A 20,356-nucleotide genomic window follows, 5' to 3' on the forward strand; every position below is an offset into this window, starting at 1 on the left:
TATTGTGGTTACGACAACTCTTTACCGATTTGGGTTTTCCACCAACGTCACCGGCTCGACTGTTTTGTGATAGTAAGTCTGCACTGTATATTGCCGCAAATCCCGTGTTTCATGAAAGAACGAAGCATATCGAGATTGATTGTCATCGGGTACGTGATGCCATTAAAGGAGGAATTCTCACTACAGCACATGTTGGTACTAAAGAGCAATTGGCGGATGTTTTAACTAAGGCGTTGGGTAAACCGCAGTTTCTTAATTTGATGTCCAAGATGAGCGTTTGTGATCTACACGCTCCATCTTGAGGGGGAGTATTGGGCCGATATACAATGGGCCTCGATGTTTTACCGATATAGTTACCGACTTGTATAGTTGTTGCTTGGTCAGCACTCTTTAGGTTAGGGTTTATCTATGTTGTATATATACTTTGTATAACCCCCGATGAATACATACACAAAAACATTCTATTCTTCTTTACATTTCTAAAGACCTGAATGGAACAAATCTCGTTGTATTGGGCTGCGATTAAAGCTGGAGATCGAGTTGATAGTGCACTGAAAGACATGGCTCTAGTTATGAACCAGTTGGATCGAACCAATGAAGGAATCGAAGCTATCAAGTCTTATCGATATCTCTGCCCTTTTGAATCCCACGATTCCATTGATAACTTGTTACTTGATCTCTACAAGGTATAACAACTTTCTCAGTCTGATGACTAATTATTGTGAAGCTACTTCTGTGCTCATGTATGTTAACTATGATTGGTTTGGTGGGTTTTGCAGAAGTCAGGGAGGATTCAAGAGGAAGCAGAGTTGCTTGAACACAAACTGAAAACACTTGAGCAACAAGACACGCACTATGGTGGTAGGATCATAGCTGTGAAAAGAAGCTACGGGAAGCAGAACAACAAGACTATTGAGCTAGAGAAAGCGCGGTAAGAACTGAAGTTTGTGCATACCCACCACTACAGATATCTCCTATTTCCGCTTTAAGAGTAGTTTCTCTGACTTTGTTAAAAATATAGGATTCTAGGGAACTTAGCTTGGGTTTACTTACAGCTTCATAACTATGGAATTGCATAGCAGTATTACATACAGGTTTGTGTGACAGACGACCATTGAGCTTATTAAAACATGGTATTCTTTTCATTGCCTTAACATGTAAAATGGGTTTTTACTGTGATAGGAATGCTTTGTCTTTGGAGCCTGACAATAACAAGCTGTGCAATCTTGCGGTCTGTTTGATACGTTTGGATAGAATCTTGGAAGCTAAATCTCTTCTTGAGGATGTAAGACAGTCTCTAGGAAATCAATGGAGCAACAAATCATTTTGGAAGTCTTTTGAACGGGATACTGATATGTTAGCAGAAAGAGAACGGGCCACAGTAGCGGATAATCCAGAAGAATTGTTGAGAAGTAGCTCTGCAGATAACATCTCTTCAGGGAAAGTTAACGAACCAAAATAGATGGATCGGGTGGATCAACCATTGAAATTCTCATACTCAAGCTTCCCGTTGTCATCTTTTTGTTGTTGTTCTCTTTCTTTTTTCTGCATACTCTCCATGTTTTTCATGAATTTCTCATTTTTATAAAATCTGAAATGTTTAAACATTTATACTAATCAACCTCAAATGAAATAAATTTTATACTAATCAAAATTTATAAACATATATTTGAAATGCTATAATTTCATATTCTACTTAAAATTATTTATTTTCAAAAAACAAAATTCAAATATAAGAGACTCAAAATTATATCCTACCATTGAGAAAATTTTTTTAATTAAGATTCTTAAAGTTCTTATTTTACTAAAAATACATAATATACTAATTAAAAATTTTAAGAGGCCCAAAAATATAACCCTCCATTGGGGTTGCCCTTTACGTCCATCTAGAATTAGTACCTGCGATATTTAAACTCTTCAACTTTTTGATTTTTAATTTAAAATTTATAAGTTATTTTCACATACATGGTAACAAATGTTCATATATTATTATTATATATGAATTAAATGTTTTTGTATATTTTTTGTTTATGGTTTAATATTTTTTATTATACTGATAGATATTTTTATATAATTATAAAGATTTATTCTCCCTAAACCGTCTAAAATTATCTAAATCTACTCGTTGGGTCACCATCCGTTTAGTGCCTTAAGCTTTTTTGAACACTGATTAAAAAAGTTAAATCATGCATACCACACAACAATTTGGACATACAGTTTGCCTATTTTACCCCTCAATTAGTGTTAACCTCTTTTTTTTTTTTTTTTTTTTTTACAAATGCACTTTATTTCCAAATACATTCATTGCATTTAATAACCAACAAGAAATTAGACGTGCCAAGCTACGCTTGACCGTTTGCGACTGATCTACATTGTGTTTCACTATAAATCTCCGTATCTAATCTCATACAGCGAACGGAACTTAACTTTGATGTAGGTCTCATCCTAGAATTTTGGAACCTGCAAGGGTGAGACAAATTAACCAGGCTTGATTAAATTATTGACGCTATGGCTATGGTTATTTACACTATCAAACACAGTAGATATAAAATTTGGAGCACTGTTTAATTCACTCATCAACCACCAGTAAAATCATGTAAAAACTCTATTGTTTCCCCTTCTAGGAAATTTCACAATATTATGAAATCAACAAACGAAGGATTTGATTCTGTCCTGTCACAATCCACATGTGCAATTGCCTCTACACCATCCAACACACTTCTTCAATCCTTATGAGAAACTTCTCCGTACGTTCCTATAAATTTCCACCACACGAAAATTTATTTCCAACGCGAAACAAGAGTCTTATTTCCCACTCTGGCTTAACTCGTCTCCATTAAATGCTTCTAATTTCTTCTTCTACCCACAAAACTTTATTTTAACGCATTATATATAAAAATTGATTGATTGATGAGAGGAGGTACGGAAGGTCATATTTTGAGTACGGTGCCAGTTAAGATTGTCCAATATACGAATAGGATATTTTAAGTGAAAAGTACATGCATTATGCATGAATCTTCATTTATGATTCTATTTGTCTATTTCCTCAGGTAGGGTTCACTCATTCTTCTTTCGTTAGGCAAGCTAGCTAGCCAGTGTATTTAGTATGGCCATTGTTTTTAATATTGCTTTATCTTCTCGGATTTTACCGGATCATTCAAGCTTTTTGACACAATACAACACTCATTGTCTTCTTATTTTTACACTTATAGGTTAAGAGTTAAAACTATATATCCAGCTCTAGACACTGAAAACAATCAACAATGAACTCTTATTAATTGAATATGGTGGTGAGATTGTAGTGAAAACAAATTACTGCTAAGATAAATCTAAAAGTATTGACTTAGTTAGTTAAAGGGCAAGAAACGAGAATTTATTTCGGTGCATGAGAATTCTTAGAGTTATTTTTTTATAAAATAGCAAAAGCATACTGGCAAAAAGTTGAGTAGAAATGAAAAACGTTATTTTTTTCTAGATGAAAACTTAAAATATTTTTAATTCGATAATCTGGGATTTAACTCGTTTAAGAGTATATATATTTAAAATTAGATCACACTATTAATGATGAAAAAAGATAATTATCTCTGATTAATTGGCTATAGGTATCTACATGAAGAACATAATTTGATACAAGAAAATATTACGCGTTCTACAAGTAGTTTATAAGAGCCAAACTGTATACAAAACTTCATTTGACAAATTAATTTTCCAGTAACATATATATATATATATATATATATATATATAATAAGTAAAAATAGTCCAAAATTTTGAATTACTCATGTTCCTTCTTCATCCATGAAATTAATTTTATCACCATTGAGTGCAAATATTCATGTCAAATGGTTTGAAATTTCTTGGTTTTGTTTAATCATAAACTTTTGTAAAGTGTTGCCTGCATTTGCCTTTGCATTTTCCAACGAACAATTCGGTTGATTCGTTTCTTGATATCTGGAAGAAGAAGAAAAAAACCTGCATTATTATATAACAGTACTACAAAAATAAAATAAAAAGGAGTCTGGCCAGAACGTGAACACGAATAGTTTAGTTTATTACTCGTTACGCGTCTTAATTAAATTCTAGTGCCGACTAAACTATTTTAATTCTATTAACTGCAGGTTAGTTTTGTTTAGAAACAGTGTAAGATTATTCTAAGGTTTGACGATTTTACTTTAGTTTAATTAATTATATAGTACTTTTGTTTAGTGTAATACATACAATATGCAGGTTGATCAAAGGAATCTAAATTTGATTTAAATATATAGTAAAAAAGCCTTATTACAGAGAGAATTTTACGTGTGCAAAAGTGGACACAAAGAAGTAGTTAACGCGGTTTTTAAAAGTCCCATTAAGACAGAGATGCACCAGCTATAACCTTGTGCCTTACCTTGGTAAACATGACTTCAGCTACTTTAACGTTTAAGATTCTAAAAATTATGTTTTATAAACAAACTTATAATCATGTGATTTCTTTCTTTTGCATCTCATTTAGATAGTTAAATTATTCATATGATTAACTTTGTCTTTTGTTTGTACCTTAAAAAATCACATGCTCTCTAGTCTAGCTTTTTAGAAGTTGCCTCTAAAAATAGAATCCAATGTTATGTTCCAGGCCCTTTATAATGTTTTACAACTCTCTGTCGTTTCTTGAAATAGGTATATTCATATGAGCCCTGGCATATGAGTGTTGATTTTTGTAAGTTGCATTTTTTTTCTTTTAATCCGAGATTCTGAGGCTCAGAAGTAGTAAGTAACTTTTAGTGGTAAACAAATAGTGTACTTTTTTGTGGAACTAAAGAATTAGTTTGGAGGTCAAATCAATATATTATATATGTATGTATTTATATTTATGAAATTAAAAAATAAATAAGGAGGATTCTCTTATTAGTGATCTGTGATTGGGTGTAGCATATGGGATTGTGATTAAGAAAAAATCTTTTTTTTTTTTTAAAATTATATAAATCAATAAAACACCTGTCTGTCACATTTATTAAAGGAAAAGTATTGATCTCTTTGTGTGTGCCCCATGCTACTTTCTTTGACTATGTTCATAGTATTTTTTTTCTTTCCTTTTGAATTTTTTATGTTTGTGTTTCCATTTTTGTTCTCTACATCTCATCTATAAATAGAAACTCATCATTCTTCTCTTCCAACTTCCTCCCTTTAATTAGTATCAAAAAATGGTGAAAACTCTTCAAAAGGCTACAAAGAGAATGTCATCTCCATCATCATCATCTTCATCATCCTCATCAACATCATCATCATCCATAAGGATGAAGAAGTACAAGGGAGTGAGGATGAGGAGTTGGGGTTCATGGGTTTCAGAGATCAGAGCTCCTAATCAAAAGACAAGGATCTGGCTTGGCTCTTACTCAACCGCTGAAGCCGCGGCCAGAGCCTACGATGCAGCGCTCCTCTGTCTCAAAGGATCATCAGCTAATAATCTCAACTTCCCTGAGATCTCAACTTCTCTATACAATATTATCAATAATGGTGATAATATCAATGACATGTCCCCTAAGTCCATACAAAGAGTAGCTGCTGCTGCTGCTGCTTCAGCCAACACAGATCCTACTTCCTCATCATCAGTCTCTACTTCATCTCCATTGCTTTCCTCTCCATCTGAAGATCTCTACGATGTTGTCTCCATGTCGTCACAGTATGACCAACAAGTCTCCTTGTCTGAATCATCATCATGGTACAACTGTTTTGATGGTGATGATCAGTTCATGTTCATTAATGGAGTTACCCCTCCGTATTTACCACTTTCTGATGATTTCTTTGAGGAAGGAGATATCAGATTATGGAACTTCTGCTGATTTTTCTACTTAAATCATACCTTATTCTTTGTTTCAATATATATACTTCAGTTATGTAATTTATACAATATCTTATACATTTTTTTTCTTCTCTTTTTATCAATTCTCACAATGTATCGAACTTTTGGGGATCTTTGTACCAATATCTAAATTATTTTTAAAATTAGATATTTTTATGTTATAAAGTTGATTAAATCTAGAAGAAGTAGTAGTTAAGTATATGCGTAAAATGGAAATAGATTTATATAGCTTTCGAACAACGAGCCTCGAAGGATAATAAGTGAAAAGGTAAAAAGGAAAAAAAAGACAGAATCATATTGTCGTTGATTAAGTTATGAAACCTGAAGATAAAAGTAAATGTTGAGAACAAACAATCATTTGAGATTTTTTATCAAACAAAAAAAAAAACAATCATTTGAGACTTCATAGTAATTTTACTTAAAGTATGATTCATAATTTGGCGTTAGTGGCTTTAGCTTATTGTTGAATGCTAATGTTATGTGTATATGGTACCAACAAATAAAAAAGTGGTGGTAGAATTAAAAAAAAAAAAATATATCTAATTTATGATAACAATTATATGTATTAGTAGCTAATGAGTTAAACAGAAAGCAGGGTTTCATGTGAAATTTTTTACAAAGTCAAAGAGTAAGGAGCAAGTTTCACAAGGCTTGCCGTAGAAGACGATGAGTAATAACTTATTTAATTATTGTTAAAATCGACAAAGTAAAAATTTTATTTCTTAGGAAACCGAAAAAAAGGAAGAGAAGAGACAAGAGATGCAGAAAGGGTTGTGTTGTGAGTTGTGACTGGTGAGAATTGGTAAAACCAAAGAGAAAGAGTTAACGTGGAAAACTGTGTACGTTATGTGCTTATTTAGATTCTCGCCATTTTACTCCAACATCGTTCTGAAAAAAATCTAACAGTAGATTTGAGCAGAAAGCCACATGAGTTGTTTTTGGTTTCTTGTTTTGTGTGTGTGTCCTAGTGAGATGGGGTCCCATTCACTCTCTTACCCTTACTCCTCAGTCCTCACAAACACACCCTATCTCTATTTTCTTTAGATATCATTTATATTTTGGGAACAGATTTAAGGGAAGCAAGCAAAGCATATAACAATGTTAGATTGGGTGATATAACCCGGTATCGAAATAGCAGGTTGGAAAAATAGTAAACGATCTCGAAATAGTTAAAAGAAAAAAATGAATTAACAATAAGAGGCAGCAGCACAAATTCTTTGAAACATATATGTGAAAATCTTATAACTAAACATAATTGATCCAAGAAAAGCAAGGGATGTATATTCTACTAATTATGTTTGTTTAAACAATTAGTGAATGTCAGTCAAACAAACCTTCAACATCTCCAGAATATAACGTTTTTAAGGTAATTTGTATAATTATAAACGTGATTAAGTTGACAAAAAGTGAGAAAACAATATAATGACAAAGTCACGTACTTCTACAAATTCAAACAATATGGTTTTTCTTATCACACGTTAATTATATGTAAACGATATTAAAATAGAAGAGGACAGCTTTTTATGTGTTTGATTACGTACAGTATTTTCAAGAAACAGTGAAACGAGCAAGATCAAAATACAAAATGAATGAATAATATGTTGTTATTGAATAATGTGTTCGAACATCCTTTTTTTTTTTGCAAATTGTTTTTTTTTGGTATTGAAACAATTTCTAGTATCGTATAGCAAGTAAAAGCTATATGTTAGAATTTTCAAGAATCATAGTGAAATGTGTATCTAGTTAGAGAGCTACACAGAGAACAGTTAACGTGTCTGATATATACAAAACAAGTTACAAATTGACCATGCCTGTAAGTTTCCTTTGCCGTCATATAAATTGTCTTCGAGCAAATAAATATCACCATTCAATAAAATCGACTGAAAATACTGGGCCGGACCTCTGACATGGGCTTATGTTTGTAGTGGGTCCCACGAAAGGTGCATGACCTTCTATTTTTTTTTCACCTTTCACCGCATACACACACACCGGTCATCTTTTTTTTTCACCTTTCACCGCATACATACACACCGGGTCATCTTTTTTTTTTTTCACCTTTCACCGCATACACACACCGGACCGAGACGAGTATCTTCTTTAGTTTGGTTGGAGGATCTAATCTCATATAATGATCTTACAAAACACATAACGTGGCATTATTACAAAACACACATCAATGTTTATGTTTGATTATGTTTTAATAAAGTTTGGGTGTTATCACAATTTGCTTTATTAGCTAGGTTACAACATATATATGATTTTATAAACGCAAGAGAGAACCTTAATATAATAGTATTTGATTCGGAAACGGAGAACCGAACCCTTTTTGGTCTTATGTAGATGAGTACAAAAGACAAAGAAACTTGGTGTTGCTAAATCACAAGGCAACTTTTGAAAAAGATCCAATATTGGTCGTGAAATCATGTTCTCAATTATAAGAAGTATTATAAGATTATGTTGTCTCATTATAGTGGGATATTAAAGTTAATCCCATAATGTTGTTATTTGATTTTGTGTCAATTATATTGAGATTGCGATTTCACGATGGTTAGACAATGCATTTTCTTTTTAGAAGTCTTATATGATGAGATTGTTAAATTTGGGTTCATCCTGGGCTTCTAACTAAAAACCAATTGGCAATTACTAGATTGACCCTAACCCTTTATATATTAATGATAGTCCCTTCAAACTTTAGATGTGGGACTTGGATTGTATCCAACAATCTCCCCTTCAATCCAAGAACCACGCCTCCTCGAGATGACAACTCCATCTCGAACTGATCCCACTTGGACCGATAATAAACCCCTTCTTGGGCCCCCATTACTCGGGTTGACAAGAGGCATGTCCTTATCCACTTTTCTAAATCCACCAGGATTTTTAACCTTTGGGCTCTGATACCATGTTAAATTTGGGCTTATCCTGGGCTTCTAACTAAAAACCAATTGGCAATTAATAGATTGACCCTAACCCTTTATATATTAATGATAGTCCCTTCAAACTTCAGATGTGGGACTTGGATTGTATCCAACAGAGATCAGTGGTGAGCTAAAAAAATATGTATGGACGAGTGGACGGACAGACATATTATACGTCTTAACTGTTTTTAAAAGGAGTTTGTACCTGATTTGTGTCATACATTCCGAAACTAATGAGTTCTACAAACTAATTAATAGCTTACAAAAATACATACACGTACGAACTTATCAAAACGGCCAAAAGGTACATTAACCTAAGCGATATTAGTCTGTTCGTCTCATTTCAAAGAAAGCAACCTTTCAAATGGTTTAATGGACAGTCACAATTAAACATTTTTTCTAAAAATATATATAACTTTTGTTTAGTGAACAGTATACACTTCTACGGATGGATAGTCAACTATTTTTTAAACTAGAGATTCATAATATAAACTTGGGGTTTTATCTTCAATAAACCTAAACCTAAGAAAACATGAGTTGTACATGTCTTGTATCCATGTGGCTTGTCACATCTGAATCCACTTTGTGTAATACATAAATTGAAACGTGTGTATTTGATCCCAAAACAATGAATGTGTGCAAAATATTGTACTAGCACTTCAATTTTTAATTTGTTTTTATATGGACTGTGATCGATGTTATGTGTTAAGCCTTTTAGGCTTAGGGAATCTCCAATGGAACACTGAAACACCAAATATAGTACACCAAAAAATTTCTCCAACAGAACACTAAAAATGATACCAAAATTGGTGTTTTGAATAGTAATTCCACAAATTTGTGGTATCATACTATTCACCCAACATTTTATTTTTTTTGAGTATCTACGATTGAAGATTCTATCATTTTTGTTTTCACCACATATATATGTGTTCTCTTCATCTATCTGCTCATCTTAAGTTTTCTTAAATAAATTTGGTCTAATACCGTCTCCTCTTCTTGTGAACAATGAAGAAACCTACAATAGCAGAGAAGAACAACACAAACATCAATATGGTCTAGAATATACCTGGTTGGTGGCCTCAACAGTTCTTGATCAAATCAAATAAACACAAGAAGAGTAGGCTGCAAAAGAAGTAAACATATTTTATTAATTAATAATATTAATTATTAAAATAAAACATGCATGTAAAAGCTTGGGTAGAGTAGAGATCGATTGCCTGACTGATCGTCCCACCTTTTTCGACAACGCGAAGCAAACTTGAGCCAAAGTTTCACGTTCTTTAGTTTAGTTTATTGTATACTCAAAAATGAGGATTACATTATGTTCTTATTTTCAATGTGTTTTGATAAACAACAACACTTGATTATCCCATAAATTGAGACCTATCACATAGTGGGCCTCGTGGCTTAAAAAGCCCAATAGAAAAATATTCTAGTTTTTTTTCTCCAATTTCAAATAAGGAAGGAGGAGACAAAATCCGAAGAAAGAAAAAAACCTAATTCGTCCTCTCGTTTTCAACAAAATTATCTACAGATTCTTCTTTCTCTCTGTCTCTCTCTCTCTCTCTCTAAATTTGATACGATCCAAATGGGTTTCTCCAAAGACCAGCTCCTTAATCGACTTGAGGTTTGAAAAAAATCTTCATATTATTAATCTCAATTTCTTAAAATATTTGATTTCGCATTGCTTTTGTTTGGAATTCTTAAGATGGCGATTAGATCAATCGGCAGTTGTATAGTGTTGTTATGTGCAGAATCGTCTTGAACACAAGTGTACTGCTTCTAGTTTAAATCGATTTGGTCATGTAATTGAAATTTTCTGTGTATTTACACTTCAGGAACTTGAGATTGATTATAGCAAGTATGAACATCCGCCTGTTCTAACCGTCGAAGCTCAGGTGAACAAAAAAAAAAATAAGTTTTAGATTTGTAAAAACATAACTAAAGGATGTTGGTATTTATAAAGCTCTCTCTAAATCGTCAGGCCAAGTATGTAAGCAGTAGTGAGGGAGCACTGAGTAAGAATCTCTTCTTGAAGGTAAATCTTTCAAATCCATAAACCATTAACCCGAAAAATGCAGCTATTTCCTTTGGAAAAGGACTATACTCCAATGTAAATGGCTCACATATGCTTCTGTTTTGTTTTTGCAGGACAAGAAACATCGATATTACATCGTTTCAGCCATGGTTGATACTAAAGTTGATATGAAAGGTAACACATGTTTGTTGATATTGGCATAGATAAGGGCTTTTGAAATAGAAATGTGTTTTTAGTTTTGGGATGTTAATGGGTGTTCCCTGTGACTTCTAATCCAACAGTTTTATCTCAGAGACTTGGTCTTGGAAAAGGAGGAATAAGAATGGCTCCTGAAGAAGCACTTTCTCAGCTTTTGCAGGTATTCTTCATTTTCTCTTCCTCTCCTACTATGTTTTGTTATATACATTTGGAAAGAGTTCTAATCAATGACCGTACGTAGTGTAAAAATTGTACCATGGTAGTGACAATTGACAAGATAGTTTCTCCAGACAGAATTGCTAAAAAAATGTTCAAATTTGTGGATAGTGATAAGTTTGATTTGCTTATCGTAGTTTACAACAAATCCACATGAATTTACTTAACTTAGTTTCATTCATGATTACAATTTTTGACACTCTTGCTACTTTTTTTTTGTTTTTCAAAGGTGTCCCTTGGATGTGTTACCCCGTTTGCAGTTGTAAATGAATCTGCAAGGTATTGGTTGCTTTAACATTGGTTCATAAGTGTGCCTATTCCAATTTTTTTTTTTTAATTATTGTCGTCGACTGACATTCTTCATAAAACTTTCCTTTGTTAAAGAGATGTGTCGCTCTTGTTAGACCAAAACTTCAAGAACCAAAAGCGCTGCATATTCCACCCATTGTCTAACGAAGTCTCAGTCTGTAAGTACTTAATTACAATACTTTTCTTGTATGGTTCAGGTTCATGCCATATTGAAATAATTATATAACATCCCAACTTAACAAACATAGTGTTTTTGTTTTGGTAGTCAGTTCTTTCTAGTTACCAACATAATTTAGGTTATATACTAATTTGGATTGTCCCTACCATTTCCAGCTCTTAACACATCTGGTCTGGACAAGTTCCTCAAGTCGATTGAGAGAGATCCCGTATACGTTGACCTTGAGGCAAATATTTCTAAACCTTAAACTTGAAACCTCATGTTCCACAGTTCCTTTCTTCAACGTTAACCTTATGAACTATGGTTTTGCTATATCAGGCTAACCCGGCAGTTGGTAAAGATCAGCCTCCAGATCTAGCTGTTTATGTTCCCTCTAATTCAGTTGTAATTCCCGAGATTTCTAATGAAACATCTACTAAACAAACCCCTCCTCCAAAAAGTGTGTCAGCAGAGGTTAAGCCTGTTGCTTCAGGTATGCCTGATGTATCAGGTTTTTTAACCATTCGCTCCAATTCTTGCTAGACTTAAAAAGATTAGTGTATATAAACTCGGTTTTCTCCAACTGTGCAGCCAAACCAAGCAAGCCAGCCAGTAAGGGTAAGAGCGTCGTCGTGGAAAATTCAACCCCGTTAGCTTTCAAGAACCCCGAGAAGTTTGTGGAGGAGTTTATGGACAAAACATGGGCTCTATTATTATCCGAGGTAGTAATAAACTCATCTCGACATCAAAATCAATTCTTAACATTTCAAGGTCAATTCTGAAACCGGTTTTACGTATTACAGGCTAAGGTAGAGAATGTGGAGGCTTTGGCAGAAACACTGAGAAAACGTCTTACCTCAGAGTTTACCCTTCTCGCTGTAAGTAAACATTAGAAATACCAATTGTACAACCATCAGTCCAAGACTTAAAACCGTTTGTACCAATGTTTGATTGCAGATTATGTACAAGAACACAGCGTACACAGAAGGGTTTCATGCCGGTAAACACTCCCAGCCGAAGCGACTGTAAGAAGTTTTGGCTTGGTATGTTGCACCGGAGATATTTGGTTAAGCATTTATATTATTTCCCTTCGTTGTACTGTGTACAACAGTTTTAGATAGACGGAAGATGATTTACATTTGACAGAGGCTCAGAACCATTATTGACTTATTGTGATACTTTGTTCAATCCAGATTCCAGAGAAACAATTTTAATCCCAAAACAGAATTCGAATAGAAACAAAACTGAAAATTGATATGTATCAAAAAAAACCTTAGATATTATGCTGATTAAGATATATTTTAGTTACAACTTTATCGTAGGAACTAAAAATGTAATTAATTTTTAATTTGGAGATATTATTCGAAAAAGTCGGGATTTTTATTTAACAACAATTAGTAATTATTTTCTACTTAATTTAATTGTAAATGTATTTCCTAATCATGCAAAATGCAAATTTTTAGGTTGTTCGTCTCTTTAGCCTAAACCCTAATCGTCTTTACCGGTAAATCCAATTCACCGATCGATGTCACTCGTCCGTTATTTATCCCTCAGATCGGTGCTGAGAGCTCGAAATCACCGATCCTCTTATTCATGTCTCATCCATCTTCATCAGACTCCTCGTGAAGAAGAAGAAGAGAAAGTTAGACGCAAAACTCCATCAATCCGAAGCTACCACAGTATCATCCACCAGAGTTCGTTCATCAACGGTGGATCGGCTCTAGATCTCTATCGCAATCATCGCTCTGTTTTCCAATTTCATCCAGCTACGTTTTCGTCAGATCGATTCATCTCCACCTTCAATAGCAGCTTCCCTGGTTCCGCTGACGCCGTCATCGATTGGTTGTTGCAATCCGCGGTTTCTAGGGCTTTTGAGTTACACAACGTCGCTGATGTTCTTGTTTCTCTTAACCACTTGCTTACGTTACTCAACTCTTTCACATTTTCTCAATGGTATGATTTTCAACAATCTTATTCTAAACATGGTTATTGGTTAATACTGTTCTGCTTTGGCTTAAAATTAAGTGTTTTTGTGATCAATCTTGGTTTATTATCTTTGAATGTGTTACATTACAGGTGGGTGTTTATCATCGTCACGTCGCTATTGATTCGTGGGATCACAATTCCTGTTATGGTTGATCTTCTTAACAGCATTGCAAGGTTTTTTAAAGTAAGTTTCTTTATGCTCTAAGAGATTAAAGATAGACGAAACTTTTGGGTTTGAGTAATTTAGTAACAACTTAGCCAAACATTTTATAGTAGATATCTATTTGTTGAATGGCATTCTTGTTTTCATGTGAAATTTATTTAGTGAATCTGTCTTTGTACAGAGTCTTGGCTCGGACCAAGGAAAGGCTCTAGACAAGGTAAATTGTAGCTTTGCTATGAGTTTTTTTTTGTTTCCAACATTTTGTACTCAGAACCTGCAATGTGGTTTGAGTTAGCTTCCCTATAAACTCGACATTAGCTTGGTTTTTTTTTTTGTCTCATTCAGGTATCAGTTCTCAGTAAAAGTCCAGGAGTAATGTACACCATGTTGAAGAAAGAGTGAGTAGCTTTCTGATTACATTTGTTTCTGTAGGGTTGGTTTAAAAGCTTAACATGCTCTGCTCGTTTCTGATTACAGGTTTTTTGGAGTTAAAGGATCAGTCATTGGTCAGGGTATTCAAGTTCCTGTATTTTGGTTCTCCATGGGAGAGTTAAGACAAAACATGGTTGAGATTCTTATGTCGCGTCTTCGGGGTAAGATGTTGTCGGCGGAATTGATCAAGAACGGGGTCTTAAGCAGAGGACGCTTAGTGGTGGTTGTTGGCGATGGAATCGGCCTAGAGATCCAAATGTTCGATCTTGATTTCTCTCTTATCTTGAAGCGTCGTCAAATCTCACAAAACTGTCAAATCTCACAAAGCTACGTTTAATAAGTTTCGATTTCATTCAGTAATTTTAATAATTTTGTTCCTTATTTATCGAAAAAGAGAGAGATATGAAAAACTTATTTGCTAGTTCTTCTAGGCCATACATCCCTATTAAAAATTTATTTATTTACACTAATAAACGTGTAATGCATAGTGTCATGCACCATCATACACATACATAAGTCTGATGTAAACTGTTTGTTATAATTCCAGTCATGATTTAACTAACAGTTATGAAAGTTCTTATGGAAAAAACTAAAAAGAGAAACGCTAAACGAGCAAATGAGATTAAAAGAAAACAGCAATTAATATTATTATTGTTTAGAATATTTTCTTTCATGAAGGAATATTTCGTAATATATTGTCGTCGAAAATCTTATATATATACATCAGTATATTGTGTTGTTTACCCTAATATTTTCGCCGGAACGAGAGAGAAAAAAAAAGAATATGGACGGGGAAGCTTTCGACAATCAACCAATTATTGATGAGGAAGAAGATGATCTCTTCAACGAAAATTTTATGGAAGACTGCGTGCGAATGGATCAGTATGATGAGAGAGGTTTAGATCAGATTATACTTGACCTTGACGCAGCTGAGGCTGTGGTAGATGCTCAAGAAAATCTACTCGGTGATGGTCACGACAACGATAACTTCTTCGATGAAGAAGGGGTCATAGATCTGCAAATCATTAGGGATGAGGCTGAGGAGCTAGAGGAGGAGGATGAAGAAGATCTCTTCAATGATAACTACTTCGATGATTATCGGCAGATGGATGATGATTATGAGTCCAACAGATTTGATCATGAACGTGATTTAATCAGTTAGATCAGATTATGCAAAGTTTGTTTTTCCATGGTGTTGTTACAAGTTTGTTTTGACTAGCTTATTTTTTTTTACAATGAATCCACATTAGTTCTATTTTGAACCAGAGAATTTATTTTTATTTTATTTTATCATATTAAATTATTTTATTAAGAGGATTTATCGAATTGCCTATTGCTATAGTAGTTATCTCAATATATTTGTTTTTAATTTCTTGAAATTTAACTAAATCTTATAACCATATTTACTTCTTATAATAACGCTTTAGCTTCTACTTCTACTTCTTGTAGTTGCCATCATCATGGCTTCAAACTATTCATCTTTCTCTCCGATCCAAATTGCTTTGGTTGTTCCATAATTAATCCCGCTCTAGCTATTACACCATTATATCCCTTCTTAAGAAAAAGAAAAAAAAATTAAAGAGAAGCTACTAGCCCATTATGCTCTACGTTTCTATCTGTCGTGGCAGTATAGATGAATCCCTCCTATTAATTGAAAAGGTTTTTTAACAAACTAATAATTCATCTACGAGAAGGGTAAATTCATTTTCCAGAAATGCTCTCATTTATATTCTTGGAGAAGGCGCTGTAGAGAAGGCCCTAAAACTTGTTGGTGGATGTGACCGGGGAGGATAAAATTCTGCAATTGTTATGGCTAGATATCGCTCATCATCATGTACGTAAAGTTGCTCTAGATTCTTTGTTCTTTGTAACAGATTAAAAACCTCTCACCCAAATTTTGTGGTTTATTTTAGCTCTTTTTTTACCCATAACAAGTCCAAGATGACAAAGAGGACGAAGAGAAGAAGGAGTCCACTATAGAGTAGAAAAGTTTTTCTACGAAGTAGATCGAAGCTCTTTGATATTTCTACACAATATCCAACTTCTTATTATTCTTAGTAAAACACTTGATTTGGACTTTGGTTATAAGAAGTTGGATATTGTGTAGATTACCCACGTCCAAATTTTGTGGAGATGACTTCGAGGAGGACGAAGAAGAAGTCGACTAAGGAGTAGAAAGTGTTTGCTTTTGTGAATGGTTTTAATAGTCGGGCCTTATTAAACAATTAAACCTTAAGATGTTTCCATCTTTGTACAGTATATATAAATTAAACATCTATAAATTAATATTCGCTAGAAATTAAAAAATTATTCCGGTATAAAAAATGATATAATTCGAAAAAATAATAAAATAATAATTTCTTTGGAAATTCTATGTAAAAATATAGATAGAATCAAACTTGGAAAACTGTTAATTGGTGCTTATGTGGTAAGTTTTATCCAGCTTTTCTACATCTTTCAATTTGATTTTGAGAGATTGAGGATCTTAAACAAAGCCATTAGGGCAAGTCCAATAGTAGTATATAATTTTGAGACTCTTATATTTTCTTATATTTTTTTAATAATATATTGTGTACTTTTTATAAAATAAGAGCTTTTAGAATCTTAATTAAAATTATCCTCTCCAATGGTATATATAATTGGGATTCTTATTTTTGAAAACAAGACATCTTTTAGTGGGTTCACATGAGGAATGGCTTTTGGAACCACAATTGCTTTGCTAAGAATGTGGTGATGAATCTGTGGTTATTAAAAGGGCATGATCAGTTAACTTGTTTCTAGATCTGAAGATAAGCCATAGGAAGGTATTGTGATATCTCCTATAATATCTTTCATATCACAGTCAAGGATATGATATCAATTGCATTGATCATCTGATATGATTCTGTATTTACTCTGTAATCTTTTACATTAGGAAATACTCTCTTGTATATATGTAATGGCTCATTCATCAATGGAATCAACACAATTCAACAGATTGTCTCTGCGTTCCTATATGGTATCAGAGCCAAAACCAGAAATTTAATTTATTTTTCTTTCCTTTTACGACAATGAGCAACGCCGCTGATGGCACTTCCGACTTGAACCCGACAAACTCGACCGCAACGAACTCGACCTCGACAACCCCGAATCCGATGCACCCGACCCCAACAATTCCGACGACGGTGGAGGTTCGCCGCACGATCTCTCCATATGACTTGACCGCCGCTGATAATCCCAGCGCCGTGATCTCTCACCCTTTGTTGAAAGGCACGAACTATGATGAATGGGCTTGTGAGATGAAGACGGCTCTCGCTTCCTGCAAGAAATTTGGCTTCTTGGATGGCTCGATCAAACGCCCTGATATCGGATCTCCCGATCTCGAAGACTGGTGGACGATTCAGGCGCTTTTGGTGTCATGGATCAAAATGACAATCGATCCAGTGCTGCGCTCCAACATCTCTCACCGTGATGTTGCTAAAGATCTCTGGGATCACTTGAAGAAACGCTTCTCTGTTACAAACGGCCCGAGGATCCAACAACTCAAGGCGGAGCTTGCTTGTTGTAAGCAACGTGGTCTCGCCATTGAAGCATACTTTGGCAAGCTTTCACGGATCTGGGACAATATGTCCGCTTATCGACCACTGCGAGTGTGCAAGTGTGGACAGTGTGTTTGTGATCTTGGGGCCGTTCAAGAGCAAGACCGTGAAGATGATAAGGTGCATCAGTTTCTCTTTGGCCTTGACGATAGCAGCTTCCACACTGTTCGTTCTAGCTTGGTGTCAGGGACTCCACTTCAACCTATGGAAGAAGTGTATAACATTGTCCATCACGAAGAGGACTTGGTTCGTCAAGCAACTCAGACTCCTGCTGAAAAACTTGATGTCACTGCTTTTGCTGCTCAATCTCGTTTTCGCCGTGATGACAAAGACAAGGGTGTCTTGTGTAAACATTGCAATCGACCTGGCTATCTCTCTGATAGTTGCTACGCCGTCATTGGGTATCCCGAGTGGTGGGGAGAGAGACCACGAACTCGCACAGCAAACGGTCGAGGACGTGGAGGCTCTGTAACATCTTCCAGTGTGGGTCGTGGTCGTGGTGTGTCCTATGCAAACGCTGTGCAAATCTCCGCCCCCGCTGCCGATCATGCCAACTACGTGATCACGGATGCTGATCGTGATGGTGTTACTGCTCTGTCTAATGCAGAGTGGGAAGGCATCAAGACCTTGTTAAACAAACGAGCTCCGTCTGCTACCACTGATCGTCTATCGGCTACGTCATCTGTTCCCTCTTGGATTCTAGATACAAGTGCTTCTCATCACTTGACTGGTCGCTTAGAGGTTTTATCTGATTTGAAAGCAACGTCTCCGGTTATGGTTATTCTCGCTGATGGTAGGGAACGTATTTCAGTTTTGGAAGGCGTTGTTGTTCTTGGTGCTGGATTGATTTTGCGATCTGTTTATTATGTTGAGGGGTTATGTTCTGATCTGATTTATGTGGGTCAATTGATGGATGAGAACCGGTGTGTGGTTCAACTTGCTGATCACTTCCTTGTTGTTCAGGACCGCACTTCGAGGATGGTGATTGGAGCAGGGAAACGTGAGCGTGGAATGTTTTTTTTCCGTCGCATGGAGGTAGCTGGTTCTGTGACAACACGGTCAAAGGAGTCTTATGATTTGTGGCATCGCAGAATGGGTCATCCTTCTGCAAAAATTGTTGGTCAACTTCCCAATGTTTCCGTTTCAGTTTCTTTAGAGAATTTGAATAATGCTTGCAATGTATGTCTTCGTTCAAAGCAGACTCGTGCTCCTTTTCCGAGCAGTATGAATAAAACTGACCATATTTTTCAACTGGTTCATTGTGATTTGTGGGGGTCCTATCGAACTCCAACTTATTCAGGGGCTCGTTATTTTTTAACAATTGTCGATGACTTCTCGAGAGGGGTTTGGCTTTTTCTCCTTAATGACAAAACCGAAACAACAACGCAAATCAAATATTTTCTTGCCTTGGTCTCCCGTCAGTTTGGAATTCCTGTACAGAAAATTCGAAGTGACAATGGCACTGAATTTATGTGCCTTACAAGTTATTTTTGTGAAAACGGGATCGAACACGAAACCTCCTGTGTTGGGACTCCCCAACAGAATGGTCGAGTAGAGAGAAAGCATCGTCACATACTTAACGTTGCTCGAGCATTACGTTTCGAATCCAAGCTGCCAATGAAGTTTTGGGGTGACTGCGTTTTATCCGCCGCATATCTGATAAATCGAACTCCAAGTTCTATTCTCCAAGGTGCTACTCCTTACGAAGTGTTGTACAATGCTAAACCAAGCTATGAGCATCTACGGGTATTTGGAAGCTTATGTTATGCACATAATCAGAATCACAAAGGAGATAAGTTTGCTTCTAGGAGTCGAAAGTGTGTGTTCTTAGGCTATCCTCATGATAAGAAAGGCTGGCGTTTGTTTGATCTGGAGAAGGAGGAGTTTCTTGTGTCCAGGGATGTGGTGTTTTGCGAGACAGTTTTCCCGTATGCCACACCTTCGTCAACCGCGGTCACACCCGAAGAAGATGATTCAGAAGTCGACTTATGGGCTTCTCTTTCGAATAAGTTGGATTTGGATCCACCAATTTTATCAGGCCCAAACTCTACATCAGAAGCCCAACTTGCTTCCTATTCGGTTTTGTTGGATCAAGGCCCATCTCAAGTCCCTTCTCCGATTGTCACAACTCCCTCATCGTCTTCTTCGCCATCTCTTTCACCTCTGATTCCCGATCCATCACCGATCCTCGATCCCGACCTTCCGACTGATCCACATCCGATCCGCGAACCGGAACTCCCGACGGATCCCACTCCAACCCGTGAAACAGACCTCCCGATTGCTCCTAAGCCGACTCCAGCTCCCATACCGACGCCTTCTGTTGAGTCTGCAACAACACCACCTGAGGAGGTTTTAGGTCGGGGACATCGCAAGAAGATACCGTCAGTCAAATTGCAGAATTTTGATACCTCTGCAAATCCAGTCAAAAAGGCATCTGCTAATTTGGCAATTCCTTCTGCTTTCTATCCAATTTCTGAAATTGGACGTGGGGCTACATTCTCGCCTCAACATCAGGCTTTCATTGC

General features: G+C 35.5%; 3 protein-coding genes and 1 pseudogene across 4 annotated transcripts; all 4 read left to right on the plus strand.

The window, feature by feature from the left end:
- The first annotated feature begins 491 nt into the window (after window positions 1-491).
- LOC147924544 (protein POLLENLESS 3-LIKE 1 pseudogene) lies at window positions 492-1,462 on the plus strand (annotated as a pseudogene). Its single transcript, XR_015587506.1, has 3 exons — window positions 492-686; window positions 780-931; window positions 1,183-1,462. The product of XR_015587506.1 is annotated as a protein POLLENLESS 3-LIKE 1 pseudogene (transcript).
- A 3,624-nt stretch (window positions 1,463-5,086) lies between these two features.
- Window positions 5,087-6,018, plus strand: LOC104757968 (ethylene-responsive transcription factor ERF014). The gene has a single exon (XM_010480757.3). It carries the CDS (start codon window positions 5,181-5,183, stop codon window positions 5,817-5,819), a length of 639 nt encoding a protein of 212 aa, XP_010479059.1. The 5' UTR covers window positions 5,087-5,180; the 3' UTR covers window positions 5,820-6,018.
- Window positions 6,019-10,158: 4,140 nt separating this feature from the next.
- On the plus strand, window positions 10,159-12,894 carry LOC104757969 (uncharacterized). Its single transcript, XM_010480758.3, has 12 exons — window positions 10,159-10,381; window positions 10,593-10,652; window positions 10,739-10,792; window positions 10,906-10,966; window positions 11,074-11,150; window positions 11,436-11,485; window positions 11,591-11,673; window positions 11,849-11,919; window positions 12,012-12,165; window positions 12,264-12,394; window positions 12,476-12,550; window positions 12,630-12,894. Exons 1-12 carry the CDS (start codon window positions 10,343-10,345, stop codon window positions 12,699-12,701), a joined length of 927 nt encoding a protein of 308 aa, XP_010479060.1. The 5' UTR covers window positions 10,159-10,342; the 3' UTR covers window positions 12,702-12,894.
- Window positions 12,895-13,058: 164 nt separating this feature from the next.
- LOC104757970 (uncharacterized) lies at window positions 13,059-14,674 on the plus strand. Its single transcript, XM_010480759.3, has 5 exons — window positions 13,059-13,625; window positions 13,749-13,842; window positions 14,003-14,038; window positions 14,167-14,219; window positions 14,299-14,674. The coding sequence occupies exons 1-5, from the start codon at window positions 13,198-13,200 to the stop codon at window positions 14,588-14,590; spliced, it is 903 nt and encodes a 300-aa protein (XP_010479061.1). The 5' UTR covers window positions 13,059-13,197; the 3' UTR covers window positions 14,591-14,674.
- Window positions 14,675-20,356: the final 5,682 nt, after the last annotated feature.

Source organism: Camelina sativa, chromosome 17, assembly GCF_030686135.1.
Source record: "Camelina sativa cultivar CO46 ecotype springtype chromosome 17, ASM3068613v1".
Taxonomy (NCBI): domain Eukaryota; kingdom Viridiplantae; phylum Streptophyta; class Magnoliopsida; order Brassicales; family Brassicaceae; genus Camelina; species Camelina sativa.